The sequence below is a fragment of the Lichenostomus cassidix genome, chromosome 2 (genome assembly GCF_008360975.1).
Source record: "Lichenostomus cassidix isolate B80296 chromosome 2, HeHo_3.0, whole genome shotgun sequence".
Classification (NCBI taxonomy): Eukaryota; Metazoa; Chordata; class Aves; order Passeriformes; family Meliphagidae; genus Lichenostomus; species Lichenostomus cassidix.
Genome location: NC_139482.1, coordinates 124,908,533 through 124,922,716, shown reverse-complemented (window position 1 = coordinate 124,922,716; position 14,184 = coordinate 124,908,533). Strand labels below are relative to the sequence as shown.

Here is a 14,184-nt window from a genome sequence, read left to right as displayed (position 1 = left end):
AATTCTTCTCGAGGGGACGTCTGGGGGTTTTGGTGCTTTTTAGAGCTCACGCGGGATTAAGAGTTTCACAGGATCACAGCCTATCCTGAGTTGGAAGGAACCCGCAGGGCTCATCGATGACCGTCCCCAGGAGTCACACCGTGTGCCTGAGAGAGCATTATCCGGCTCACGCCAGGCTCGGAGCTGTGGCCGCTTCCCTGGGCAGCCTGGTCCACTGCCCAGCCGCCGAGTGATCATCTCAGGAGGGGTTTCTGAAATCAGGCAGTTTTGTGAGGAGTAAAAAACACCCCATTAATTTGCTGCTTGGGAGATTTTGTAAATGCCTTTGTTGTGCAAGAAATCGTACTTTGGGATGAACAGTGGAAAAAAATCAGTTGCATCTGCACTGTAAGATGCAATTTAGTGAAACGTTGATTTGTTTCAGAATAGTGATCCAAATCCAGCTGTACATGGCAGAACACACAAAGAGTTGGAAGATTGCTGGATATAAAAAAATATGGGTGCATTCACAGAGGAGACTCAGAAAAGACACTGAAATAAATCAGGAAATTACATATTTTAACCATTAAAAACTTTTGTCATGCTGAATTTCCTAACCAAGAATACGAGTGAATTGATATTTGATTTATTATGAATTATTAATGCATGGTAAATGCATACTTAAATGCATACTTAAATACAATTTATGAAATGAATAAATGCAATTAAAAATGCATGCAAATTTTACTAAGTAGAGGTATGTTTCTTGTAGGACTACAATTTTTGTAGTCTGTAAGGTGCAAGTATTTAGTGAGTACTGCAGAGATTTGCAGAAGATGGGAGAATTTTCTTATGGTTATAAACTGCTCTGGAGCTGTAGATTCTGTCACTGACCATGCTGCAAAGCTTCTGTGTGGTGAAGAAAACCCACTTTAACTAAGGCATTGAAAAAATTAAAAGAACAGTCTGTGCACATGCCTATTTTGGCCAAAGGTCTTTTACATTATGGCATATTAGATACACTTACTTTGCAGATTAATTTATTTTGTACTTGAGTGAAAAAACGTGCTGTTCAGGACTGGTGTGAACCACTGTGTCTTTCATGTTGGCCCCTGTAAAAGCATGAGTTTTGTTCACTGTGCTACTGAATTTTGACCTGAAGGACAAAACTGGTTCTGCAACTTGACTGACAAAAAGTAAGAACTTTACAGTTACTGGTTTGGACACTTACACAACCCATAAGGTCCATGCTGAGCTTCTTTTCAGTTAGTTTTCTGCTTTCTGCCCATTTTTCTCTCCATCTTTCAAAAATAATAAATGTGTATTGGTTTTTTTTGGGGTCTTTTGGGTTTTTTTGGGTTTTTTTTGTACACAAGTAATGGGTTTATGATCTATCCACATCTGATTGAAGAGAAGTTCCTAACACAAAATATAACCCCGATTGAGAAACATGTAGAAAAATCAGTGGCCACATCTTAAAAGACACATGCCAAACTGGTGGGAACTTTCATCCTTCATCTTTCTGTTCCACAGCCCTGTGCAGACTATGAAAATTATGATACAGCTTCTTCTCTCACAGCAATGTCCAAGGATTAATGCCTTAGAATGTGTTTGGATACTATTCTAACTATGATTGCTCAGGAAAAGAAAAAGGAAATAAACTGGTAATTTTCTCTCTGGGGTGGTGTTTAATGAGTGAAGTATGAACAAGCTCCAGTATACCCAGTGACTGATGAGGTTTTGGTAAAACATACTGGTGACAGTCATTGGTTATCACTGTCCATGTTATACATGGGTGGTGGAAAACTAGTGCCAGGCTGTTCATCAAATGTCCATGTCACTGTCAATAATAATATCAGGAAGGTCGATTTCTTTCCTCATGCTGCCATATCCTTCCTCTTTCTCTAGTGTGTGTGTGAAAGTCACATTTACTCACTTTTTGTGGTTGTCTCTGAAGCTGTACATAGAACAAATTGAAATCTGTTGATGAAAGTCATCTGAGAAACGAGCATTTGCTGTGCATTATTTTTTTGTGTTGTTTTCTTTAAAAATACCTGCAGACCTTAATAATTTCTGAAGTACATATTAAACCAACATGTACATGATTTGCCAGTGTTTCTTGAAGTACTTGGTTAATCATCTTCACACAGGAGACATCAAAACCCAAAGTTTTCTGAATGATTAAGCCAAGCTTCCCGTAACACTTCTCAAGCAAGTAGGTCCATGACAGACTGCTAACAACAAAGTAAAATCTGCTGTGAAAAAACAGAAAATGATGGGAAAAGGAGAAAACAATGACCCCAAAGATGTGCAAAGAAAAGAAAAGGCCAGGATGCAACTCAAAAGAAATATAGGTTATTTTGATGGGGTAAGTTTTATTGTAGGAACAATTGTTGGGGCAGGGATCTTCTTGTCTCCCACAGGGGTCTTAAAACATTCCTTGCTCAACGTTGGCGTTGCACTGATGATCTGGACTGCATCTGGGCTGGTTTCTCTGATGGGTGCCCTCTGCTATGCGGAGCTGGGAACTGCTCTGCCTTTCTGCGGAGGAGAATACAGCCATATTAAAAGAGGCCTTGGATCCATACCTGCCTTCATGTTTATCTGGACATCAACGTTTACCAAGCCAGCATCAAACGCTGCTCGAGCCTTGCTGTTTGCTGAATACGCCACCCAGCCCTTCTATGGCGTTTGCCCTGCACCAGAAGTGCTGAAGAAGTGCTTGGCCTTGGCCGTTCTCTGGTCCCTGGGGATTTTGAATGGCCTCAGTGTCAAAATGGCTGCATGGGTGCAGATAGTTTTCACCCTGCTGAAGATGCTGGCCTTGTCTGTGATTGCTGTTGGTGGCATAGTTCTCCTCGTTACCAGGCAGAAGGAGAGTCTGGCCAGGTTTGAGGACATGTTTGGCTCAGAGATCCCCAACGCCTCACAGGTTGCCGAAGCCTTCTTCCAAGGACTGTACGCGTACGGCGGCTGGTGGTCCCTCAATTACATGGCAGGTATTCCACTCCTCTTGTCTAGATTTAGTTCTGCAGTTCTCATTCTTGTGTTCCTCAGCTTGTTTTGGGAGAACTTGTCTCTGCTTCAAGACCACAGGGTCCTTCACATTTTACATGAGTCCTGTGTTTGCTGGGGAAGGTAGAAGAGGTGTTGTTCCTCTTTAGGGAAGGTTCCTGCTTTTTGTGCAGAATCGAGCTGACATTTCCAGGGGAGTACAAGAGAAATTAAAATAGTTAATTTAAAATCTCATGCATAAACAGAATTTTTCATATCTTAAAAATCTGCATTTTGTCTTTCTCAGTGTCCATGTCAGAGTATTTTTAGGAAAGTATTAAGCTATCCATGCCAAACTATGTGAGCATAGATAACTTCTATTTAAACATCTGTGCCTTATCTGAGGTTATGCAGCTGGTTTGTATATGGACAAATTAATACTGAATTTTGTTGAAATGTAGTAGTTTTATGGGACATACTTCCTTGGGAAAATAGACTTTTGAAGTCTAATAGAAGGTAAAGAGAGTTCTAAGAAAGGTGGTATAAATTTTATCATAGAACTTGTACTGAATTTTAACATTCAAAAGGTTTTTGAATATCTGTTTACTTACCCAGCAGATACCCTTCTGTATCTGCTGACATATGCCAGTAATAAAGGAGCATTTTTTCATGAAAGCTACAGAGATGATGTTCATAATGTTAGTTATTCACGTCACAAGCTAAATTGATAGTGTTTTATAGTATCATCAGATTCATGGAATGACATTGTAAGCAAGTGGATATTGCTGTTATATCTTTAACCATATGAATCCATTGACCTCTGTCGTGTAAAATATTAAATAAACTGAATGTGTTAAATGCATAACAGAAAGTTCAGTGGTGAGGACAGTGTGAAAATTTGGTTAATGTTTAAAAAACTGTTATCTTTACAGTCCAGGTACTCCAGCTTTAAAAATAGACTGCAATTAAAAAAAACCAAACAAACAACAAAGTGATATAAATCAGGAAAGTATGGTTTTGGAACCTTAGGGACTCCTTAAAGACAAGCTCTTGGCTTTGTAAGCCTGAGAAAATATTAGACTAATGGTAAGATATTAATTTATTTTCTGATCAGTTAACAGTACTAATAAATGCCGAAGACTGGGCAGCACAGCTGTTTAGACAGATGTAACCTATGCAATAGTTCTGAACCAAACTGGGTTTCCTATTCTTCAACAATAACTTCATTTCTGTGAGCTTCAGCTAATGGCTCAAGTGCCAGCTGGATGGCAAGACTGCAACAAGCAACCAAACAAATGGAAAGATGAATTTAAATTGGCAATTTTGGTGATTATCCTATTCTGAGCTCAAAATTACTAAGTGTATTTCTTACATTTGAAATAAATCCCAAATTCCCTGGTAGTATCTGAATTCCACTGTTGTGTTCCTTCAGTCCTGTCTCTGTGCACTACAGCCAGCACAGGGATCATGGCTCAAGGCTGATGTCCTGAGCAGAAGACAAAAAAATCAAACATGAAGGAGGAAATGGATTTCTGCCTCCTAAAAAGAGTTTAAATAAGCTGCACATTTGACTTTTCACTTCTTCCCTCCTGTCAGTTGTTTGCTGGTAGTACTCAGAAAATTGTCTGTAAATGCTGAGGGAAGTGGGAAGTGGAGAGGGAACAAGAGGAAGGAGTGAAAGAGATGAAAAAGAACCTTTTTGACTGAGATTAGGCTTCTGGAAACCAGCTCCATCTTTTGCTGGGACTGTGACATACTCAGAAATGTGTGCCAGTGCCTGAGTTGTTGACCAGAAAAACTTGGTGTTTTTTCTTGTTTGGTAAGAGTAGTTCTAAGTTATCAGGCTTAGCACTAAACAGTTTTCCTCCACCATATTTGCCCTGGAAAAGATAATAATCATCAGAATCCATTTGGGAATAGCCAATAAAGCTACTGCATTATAGCTCTTATGTATATACCTTCAGTCTTTTCTGTTACTTTTTCTGTATTTCTTGATATAAGAGCAAAGAGAAAAGTTTTGAGTAGGAGTAGGCAAATACACTCAGAAAGTTTCAGATCAGGACTCACGAGGTGATGTAAGAATAAATAGTATGACTGTAGAGTGTCTCATGTTTAAGCTAGCAATTTTCAAGTAAAGCTACTTGAAAACTTCCTACCAAATCAGTTTTCTATGTAAGTCAAATATGTGTTCAATCAAATCAAAGAGAAATTATCACTCCTTTTGTCATTGTTTAAATCAATCAGCTCTTCATCCAGCCCTCCTTCCAAAATAGTTAAAAAATAGCTAAATGAAAATACATTGTTTAAGAATCTTTGATATTAACCTATTTGTAGACCACTGTAGGATTTCACAAGCAGAGAATTTAGCAGCCGTGATTAGGGATTGGGACAGGGCTTTGTTACCAGTCTTGTCAAACTCTGCACAGCTTCACCACTGAAAGACACTTGCAGAAGCTACACTGCTTTCTTCATTTCTTGTTTTAAATTGCATTTTTCAGAGGAGATGAAAAGCCCCAGCAGAAATATCCCCTTAACTGTGATGACTGCTGTTCCTGCTGTGATTGTTTTTTATTTACTGGTGAACATCTCATATCTGACTGTCCTCACACCTAAGGAAATTGTCTCCTCAGGTATGTATTTAATCTTTTTAATTAAAAAGGAGTAGCCCATTAGCATATCCATCTGATGTCAATGTCCTGGTTTACATCTGCTCACCTAACTTCACAGTCCAGAAATTTTGGGTTCATTTTCTTTTAACAGAGAATTCTTTTTTAATTTTGCTGTGTGACACAAGTTGGACTGAATGCAGACAGATGTTTTTAGGTGTTTAAAGTGCTGGCTTTCCCCTATATGATCTAAAAAGAAATCAGAAGTGTATTAAAACCTGGAAAATAAGATGAAGGTCAGGTCCCAAGTATAGAGATGACCTTTGTTTTCCTGTAGTTTTAATCCTCTCTCCTCCTTCATTCCCTATCTCATGTAGTTTCAGGCTAAAGTCATTACTCTTTAGGAGGTAGAAAAGTCTAACATGTTCAGTAGTATAGGAAAGACTATGGACACAAAAATGTAGCCATTTTGTATGTGTGTTATTCATGATAAACACTGTGATTCCTTAGAAGAGCCTATACAAAAGTCCAGTGTATGTAAAGCTTCTCTCAGATCTTGTACCAATAACCTGCTCATGAAAAGCTCCAAAGGGAACTGTATTTCTCCTTGATTGTCCAAGCAGCACATTTCAAATCCCACTGTAATGAGACTGAGCTCTCAGACCTTGCCTACAGGCGTGACAAAAACCATACCTCATTTGGATGGATTAATTATTTTTTTCCTATGAATAAAGCTCACTAATATAAATGGGAACTCAGTAACCTCATATTATTGCTCAGCCAGCATCAAGCTGTCTGTTGGGAGAGATGGATCATTTGCATCCTACAGTGAAGGAGACAGCAAATACCAGACTATCCATGAATAGCAGCTGCCAGCTGGCATGACCGTCTCCGTGCATACCAGGGGAACTGTGTTTATCTGTGCCAGCTGAGAAAATAGCCTTAACATTATAGAATTTTTTCAAACATTGCTTGTTTGCTTGTTCTTGTTCCTTTTTTTTTTTTTTTTTTTGAGGGTGGAGGCACTGTTTTTCCCATCTCTAATAACTTCCTATCCTGCACAAGTCACTCACTGCAAGACCTATGTATCTCATGGCATTTGGTTACAGACCCACTAAACGTTGCCCTCATTATAATACTATCTACAGCTAATTTCCAAGCAATATTGAATATCTCTTGTTCAAAAACAATTTTTTGTATTCCCCAGTTCCACCCAAAGCAAAATCTCATTAATAGCACATTTGTTGACCCATCTCTGAATGTAGATGTGCTCCTGTTGGCAGTTTCCTGTAACAGCAGATCATGTCGCCACCGTGGTCAGGCTGGGGACCAAGGAGTTAATTTTCTTTCCTTGCCCATGTGTATGTGTTTGTGATGCAGGATGTGAGATGCAGCTCTCTCCTGTTGGGCAGACTGTGGTATTGGCCCCAGCAGGTTTTCGTGGCTGCTCTGGTAGACAGCACTCCTTGCTGTCATCTTCCCAGGAAATGTTTAGCTGCTGAATGAAATATCCTTAGGACTAGATTAGTGTTTGACTACTGCGACAATAAAGCAGGCATTGCTGAGAAATAACAGGTGTTTCTTGTATTTTAAGTTTTGTTCCTGTTGAGTCTGTCAGTTATTCAGAACATGGTACTTGTACTACACTAATTCTTTGCTTTCTTGCAGTTGCTGTGGCAGTCACTTGGGCTGATCGAGTGATCCCCTCTGTTGCCTGGATCATTCCTCTCTCTGTTGCTGTCTCAATATTTGGTGCCCTCAACAGCAGCATGTTCACACTCGGTCGATTAAGCTACGCTGGAAGTCAGTCAGGACATTTACCTGCTTTAATATCCATGCTTAATGTCCACTCCTGTACTCCAGCACCAGCCATGATTTTTTCAACTGCCATTGCATCCATTTTTATCATCCCCTCTGACCTTATTACGTTAACAAATTACTTTGGATTTTCCGCCTGGCTTATGATTGGACTGACTTGTGCAAGCCTGATTGTACTTCGATACCGGGAACCTCATCTACATCGGCCATACAAAGTAAATGGACCCAAGTTAAAAATGTTTTTATAGATTTTTTTGTTTTGAGTAATGGGTAGCCTGCAAAAGCTACAAGTGCAAATCAAAAGTGGATAGTCACAAAAATACAAATAATAATCTCAATGCTTAGAGATTATTCAAAAACTTTCCTTCATTGTAAAAGGAAGATAATGGTTTCTGCCTCAGAGAACTTGCACTTGAAAACAGGAGATGGTTATATGCAGAATGGGGGAGATGTGCAAACAATGTGGACCCATAACAGTGTGGAGCAGTAACAAGAGCAGTATAGGACCCATTGCCATTCTTAGTTAATTAAACTTTGATCTGCTCTCACCTTTCCTGACACAATCACAGGCATTAAGGATGGGTTAAATTTCCTCTTACTCTAGCAGTCAGAAAGCTTGGTTAGAAGCACATGCTTATTGTGAAGGCTTCTGGGCACCCAGCCCTGAGTGTCTTTTAGGAACCAAGTGGTTTTGGGTTTGTCCACATATGGACAAATGGACAAACCCACAGATTTCAAGTACTGCCTATCTCTCCCCCTTGACAATAGAAGGATCCTAAACAAATATTTTTAAAAATATGACTCTCTTATAGTCAGTTTGAGTGAGATGACTCTTATTCAGGGTAAATTTATAGCAGCATGAGAAAAGGTACTCTACTGTGGCAAAGAACACATTGTTACTCTTGCGAATGAGGCATAAAATCACAGTCAGTTTGTTCATCTCCTAAACCACTTCTTTTCTTTCTCTTGCAGGTGTTCCTACCAGTTCCATTTGTGATGGTGGCAATGTCTTTCTTCCTAGTTCTAGCTCCCATAGTCTGGTCTCCAAACCTGCAATATGTTTACACTTTCCTGTTTATGCTGGGAAGTCTTATTGTTTATGTGCCTTTTATACATTTTAAATTGCATTTTGCATTTCTTGATAAAATTACTTGCCACTTACAGCTCCTGTTAGAAGTCTGTCCTGCTGATGGATCTGCTGAGGGCAAATGTAAATAATGGCAGATTTTAATCCCAGTACAGTTAAGAGCCAACAGAGAATTTTGTTTAACTGAGACTGGAAACAGTACAATTCAGATGCTGGTGTGATATACAGGTGTGCATGCATGCATATACATGCAGAGATGTATTCACACGTATTGCAAACATGCACATTTATGTATGTATAGGCGTTAGCATAATAAGTTAATATGTATATATTTTTGTGTGTCTGTATAAATACATAAGTGTATAAGTATGCTAATTTAATAGGTGCAAAGGATCTCTCTTGAACTTGCGAAATCTGTAAAATGCTCTCTCTTATTCCTGAAAACACAGTTGAAAGTTGTGCATAGTTTTGCAATAACAGAAATAAGACTCTATCACAGCACAAATAATTATCAGTATTATCATTCAATAAGTGAATAAATACATAATATATGTATGTATATAACATCATTATATAAATATACTTTTGGACTTTGAACTAAATTGTCTGGATTATTCTTAGTTTGCAGTAGCTCCTTTATTAGAACTTCTGGCTTTAAACACTTTATATTTCTGTTAATTGGCTACTTTTTTTGCATGAATTTATTTTTAATAAAAGCTTTTGAAGAATCATAAAGTTGACTGAGATCTTCTTAAAAAATGCCAAGATTTTTTAAAAGTGTATATAGTGTGTCTTAGCTATTTTAGAACAACACATACAAATTCATGGTGAAATTTTACAAACCATCAAGTAAGGCAATAAGAATTATTCATCCTTTTCATTGCAGAAATAAAAACTAAAGATATGTAGATTACTTTACTAAATGGTTACATCTTAGCATTAGTATTACTTTATTCCTTCCTTTCTTTTTGGTGTTATCGAGAAGTAAGAGCTTTTTAGGTCTCCTCCCCTCCATTTTTATTTTGTTTATGAAAGATAAATTAATAATTTTTTCTTCTGATAATTGGGCCATATTAAGTTCACAGAACATTTAAACTTTAAAACAAACAACCAGTACACAAGAAACATATGTAGCTGATGAAGCTATTAATATATGCTATTTTTATAATTACAATAGAATTACAAATATAAAGTGATTTTCCAAATCTGTCAGCGAAAGCTCAGCAACACAACCAGCAGATGGCCCCAGCCTAACATCGCTCTTACACCATGGTATCTGGTTTTATGTGTGTTGTATTGGTGAGACTGTCTTACAGGGCATTGTATGATAATGCAGTAGAATGAAAAAAGTCTTGCTGGAATATTTGATTCACAGATATGTCAAAGTTTTAGAGATAAGAATGATGGATAAAGACTTATTCATAGCTACCCAAAGTCTAAGGTACCCATCAGCAAAGCTGGGAATCAACCAAAGGTTTAAGAGGATTTGACTTCACACTGGAATGAGCCCCCAAATGAAAACAAATACATGAAGCAAGTGGCTTTTCTCAAGGTGATAATGCACATAGAATGAAAATCTGAAGAAAAATTTACACCTTTTAAAATGCTGTTGGAAGAAAAGTTCATACAAGTGAGGAGTTCAGTGTATACAGCTGAGCTGGAGACTGAATTTTGCTCAAAGCAAGAAAGGAATCAATGTTTAATTTCACTTCACACTGCTATTGGAAAAACATTTCTCTTGCTATTTAAATTTAAATTACCACGAGACTCATTGACATTGTAGAGGAATAATATTTTAAAAACTGAATTGTAAGAGGAAGAAAGGATTTTACTGTGACCAAAGCATCCATCAGTGATTTGTAAATGCAGGTGTGGCAGTGCCACAAATTTTCAGCTGAGATTGATCATGCAATTTAGTTAAACCTATATTTTAATATGTAAAAGAAAACTAGAAGTCATAAGAAAAAAAGTGTATGTAACAACAATATTGTGTTGTAGACCAGGTGATTAGGAAAAGTAAGCATCAGGGGGAAGTTGCTCATTTGGGTGTGTTATTTCCATGTCATTTATTGTGAGTGTGTCAGCTATCTATTTAATTCCCTAATGAGTTGGGTACCTACTGATTACACATGTCTGGGTATGTTTGGGTAATTGGAGCATGTATTTGTTAAGGATACAAGCTTCAGATATAGAGGTTTAGCAGTTTCAACAAATCAGCGAACTCAAAAGTTCTAATGAAATGTAATATGAAATAAGTTGCATTTATGTATCTTTCTGGAAAGTGAAATAGATAGTTTTTATATTACCAGACTTTAGGAAATGGCACATAAACTGTCACCTACAAGGTAAGAACATTTGGAATATGTCAGAATTTAAAATGTCCCTGCAAGCTCAAGCCCCTCTGTGAAGGCACCTTTCAATGGCCTTGCATTATCAGATCATAAACTGTTGTTTCTATACACCCTTACATCATTTATTGGCTAGAAATGATGGTGCCAAACAACTCACTATTATTTTCTTCCTATTTCAACATGTGATCTTGCATTTTGTTTATCACTCTCTGCTCAAATGCTGCTCTTGATAGACATTGTTAATTTCTTTGAGACTTTTCTATGATGCTTCTCATGACAGCACCTGACCACTTCACAAACCACCACTAATTTGTTTTGACTCTCATGAGTTGAGTCAGTGGTATCATCTTTGCTTCCTGGAAGTTAAGCTGATGTGTAGGCTGCACAAAAAATTGTTTTGTGATGTTCCCTGAGATCCTTCAGTTCACATCAAACACCTGGATGGAGAACCATTGATGAAGATACAAGTCCAACTACAGATGTTTCTTTATCTTAGGAGGCAGGGTAAAGAGCCAGGGAATAGGTGAACATACATCTTGTATGGCTGTTCAGACACTATATACAGATTTCCATTTCCATTCATTTCAGGATTTAGATGGAAACGAAGTATGGACAAAATTGCTCACTAACTTTGGATGCCTAAGATGGGTACCTTGGAGATGATTTTTCATAGTAATTAGTAAGTTCATACTGCCTACAGTCCCCTGGAATTAAGTCCCAAGAATACTACAAAAAGGAAAAAAGGACAAATTATCACAGTCACTTTGGTTTAGATGAATAGCTAGCATCCTATAGCTCAACTTCTGACTAACTGTAGGTAGCTGAAGTTCCTTTAAGACCTACAGTCTACTAAATGTTAAATTACAACGATGAGATTTTAAAATTCCTCGAATCAAGCAGAGAGGATTGCAAATTTGGTACAGAAAATGAGGGAAACAGAATTAATTACAATTTTGAAAAATTATGATTTGAATGATTATAGAAAAAGAGCAGTGTGTATTCTTCTGGGCAGTAATCAAATTTCTAAATCCAGCAACTGTTCTGCAAGTGCTACCTCATTCACTACATCAAATTCCTCTTCTACAGCAAATGAGGGATTGGCTGGCACACATTTAGCATCTTCTTCAACACAAATGTTGACTTATTCCCAGATCTGAGAGAAACAGGGTTTTCTGAAAAAGAATGCTTTCATTAAGTGACCCCTGTTGGAAAGGGACTTGCACAGCTGAGCTGAATTAGCATTATAAAGGCAATCCCAGATATGGTATTGCCCATCCCCTGAATATGAGTCACTGATGTTCTCTTAATGCAGCCTTCCTTTGTCTGAGTGTTTCAGAATTCTAAATCACAAAGAAGCAAATACACTATTAAATTTATAAAGATTTCTTGTTGTTGCTGGATCATTCCACATTTCCAAGCAGTAAGCATAAAGGAACAGAATTCAAATTTATAACTTGTATTAGCTACTCTGGCCAAGAGCAATTCAATATTTCAACATTTATGGCTTGTTTCAGTTGGTCTCAGCTGCTTTCCTACTTGAATATATCTCAGAAAATGCTATATGGAAGTGCAACTGTTTTATTACTAGACTATATCAGACATTTTTTAAAATTTTTAATTTTTTTTTATCTTTGACTTTATAAGTCTTTTACACTCATGCATACTTACATGTTTCAGAACTTCAGTCTTATAACGATTAAAGATAGAATGTGGACAATTTTTTCTCCATACTGTACTCACCTATTTTGACATGTAACCCCCCTATCTGGTTTTTTAGGTTTCTAATACAATATTTGTATGTATATCTGCATTACCTTCTTTTTTTCCCTTTATCCCCTTAAAAAGACATTGTAAAATACCAAAAATTACTTGAAGTTACACATCATGCTAATTCCATGTGTGCTGACTGCTCTACCAAAAAAACCCGAACCAGAATTGCTCTGAGGCAAACCACAGCAATTGTTCAGATGAAATAAAAGAAAAACCCCAGCAATTATTTGTTTTACTTCCCTTTTCATAATTAGCATTAACTGTGATTCCAATACAAAGATAATCAGCTAACAATGAACAGCTGTTTGTGTTTTTGTGCTCTGATGTGGTGATATTTGTTGGAACCTCTGGGTTACATGGGGCTGTATGAGGAGCTGCCTGTAGCTGTTAGGCCATGAGTGGTCCAGACCTCCTGACGTCTACTCTGATGTTTGATACATGCACTGTGGGCATTGCTAAGGCTCTCCACATCTCAGTTTCCACACATGCCAAAACGGGAACAACTGTGTTTTAACAGCTTACAGGTCTAAGAGTATTTGCTTGTGACCCTCTCTTCTGAATCACAGTTAGGAATTATTCTTGTCATTAAACTCTATGATTCATTCCAAGTGATAGGGGGTCCTAGGTGTTCCCAGTTCTTACTGGCTTGTTTTGGAGGGGTAAGAGCAATATCTGCTTCAGCAACTTTGAAGCTGTCTCTATTTCTGCTTTGGAACAAGAAATGAAACATTTTTAAATTAACAGGTTTAGAAAAGCTGTATCCTACAGGTTTAGAGGTGCCGTTGAGGAGTTTGACTGTTAATGTTGATTTTCAATAACTCTTGCTACACAGGGGAAATTTCAGGAGTGCAAAAGAAAGGTAAGATGCCATTATTTAAATAAAATAAATGAAATGAGCCAGGAAATTATAGACTTGTCTGTGTCACATAATTCCTTGGAAAAAGTAATGGAACAGCTAACACGAAACTGAATTAATAACTAATTAAAAACAAGTAGCAAAATTAATGCCAGTTCATTTGTGTTTATGGAAAATAATCCTATCAAACCAGTTTCACATTATACTTTCTGTAATGCAGATTGGGATAAACACTGAACAAAATGTGATTTTTAGGTCCACTGAAGCTGTGGATTTGACAAAGTAGTTACACCACTACAAATCAATCTGTTTTGTTTGGCAAATTTAAAAAAAGGTGACTAGGATTTTTCATCATCTTGCAAAGCCACTAAAATGAGCTATATTAGCAAGGCTTTGTGCACAATATTTCCTTTTGACAACAGAAAAAGGTATTGCTCCTGGAAGCAAGAGCTAAATGTGTTTAGGCTGAGACTTCCCTACATGTACAGGAGGTCTTTAGCGTGAGGGTGGTAAGGCACTGGAAGAGGTTGCCCAGAGAAGCTGTGGATGCTCTGTGGTAGGAAAGGTTGGATGGGCCACTTGCTCCCTGCACACAGCAGAGGGATTGCAGTGAAATGGTCTTTAAAGGCTCCCACCAACCCAATCCATTCCATGATTCTGTGATTATGAAGTGCTGGGCTGCAAAGTGGACTTTCTTTAGTGGAGTCCCACCGGGATTGGGTT

At 37.7% G+C, this 14,184-nt stretch overlaps 1 protein-coding gene across 1 annotated transcript; it reads left to right on the top strand.

The window, feature by feature from the left end:
- Nucleotides 1-207: 207 nt before the first annotated feature.
- SLC7A13 (solute carrier family 7 member 13) lies at nucleotides 208-9,098 on the top strand. Its single transcript, XM_085053122.1, has 4 exons — nucleotides 208-2,978; nucleotides 5,472-5,603; nucleotides 7,248-7,612; nucleotides 8,370-9,098. The coding sequence occupies exons 1-4, from the start codon at nucleotides 2,252-2,254 to the stop codon at nucleotides 8,613-8,615; spliced, it is 1,470 nt and encodes a 489-aa protein (XP_084909248.1). The 5' UTR covers nucleotides 208-2,251; the 3' UTR covers nucleotides 8,616-9,098.
- Nucleotides 9,099-14,184: the final 5,086 nt, after the last annotated feature.

What these genes read in the sequence shown, in the direction of transcription:
- SLC7A13 (XM_085053122.1), top strand. Translation starts at nt 2,252, where the DNA reads ATGATGGGAAAAGGAGAAAACAATGACCCCAAAGATGTGCAAAGAAAA. An exon ending in TAAGGAAATTGTCTCCTCAG is followed by an intron (nt 5,604 to 7,247) that starts GTATGTATTTAA and finishes GCTTTCTTGCAG; the next exon opens with TTGCTGTGGCAGTCACTTGG. An exon ending in ATCTACATCGGCCATACAAA is followed by an intron (nt 7,613 to 8,369) that starts GTAAATGGACCC and finishes TTTCTCTTGCAG; the next exon opens with GTGTTCCTACCAGTTCCATT.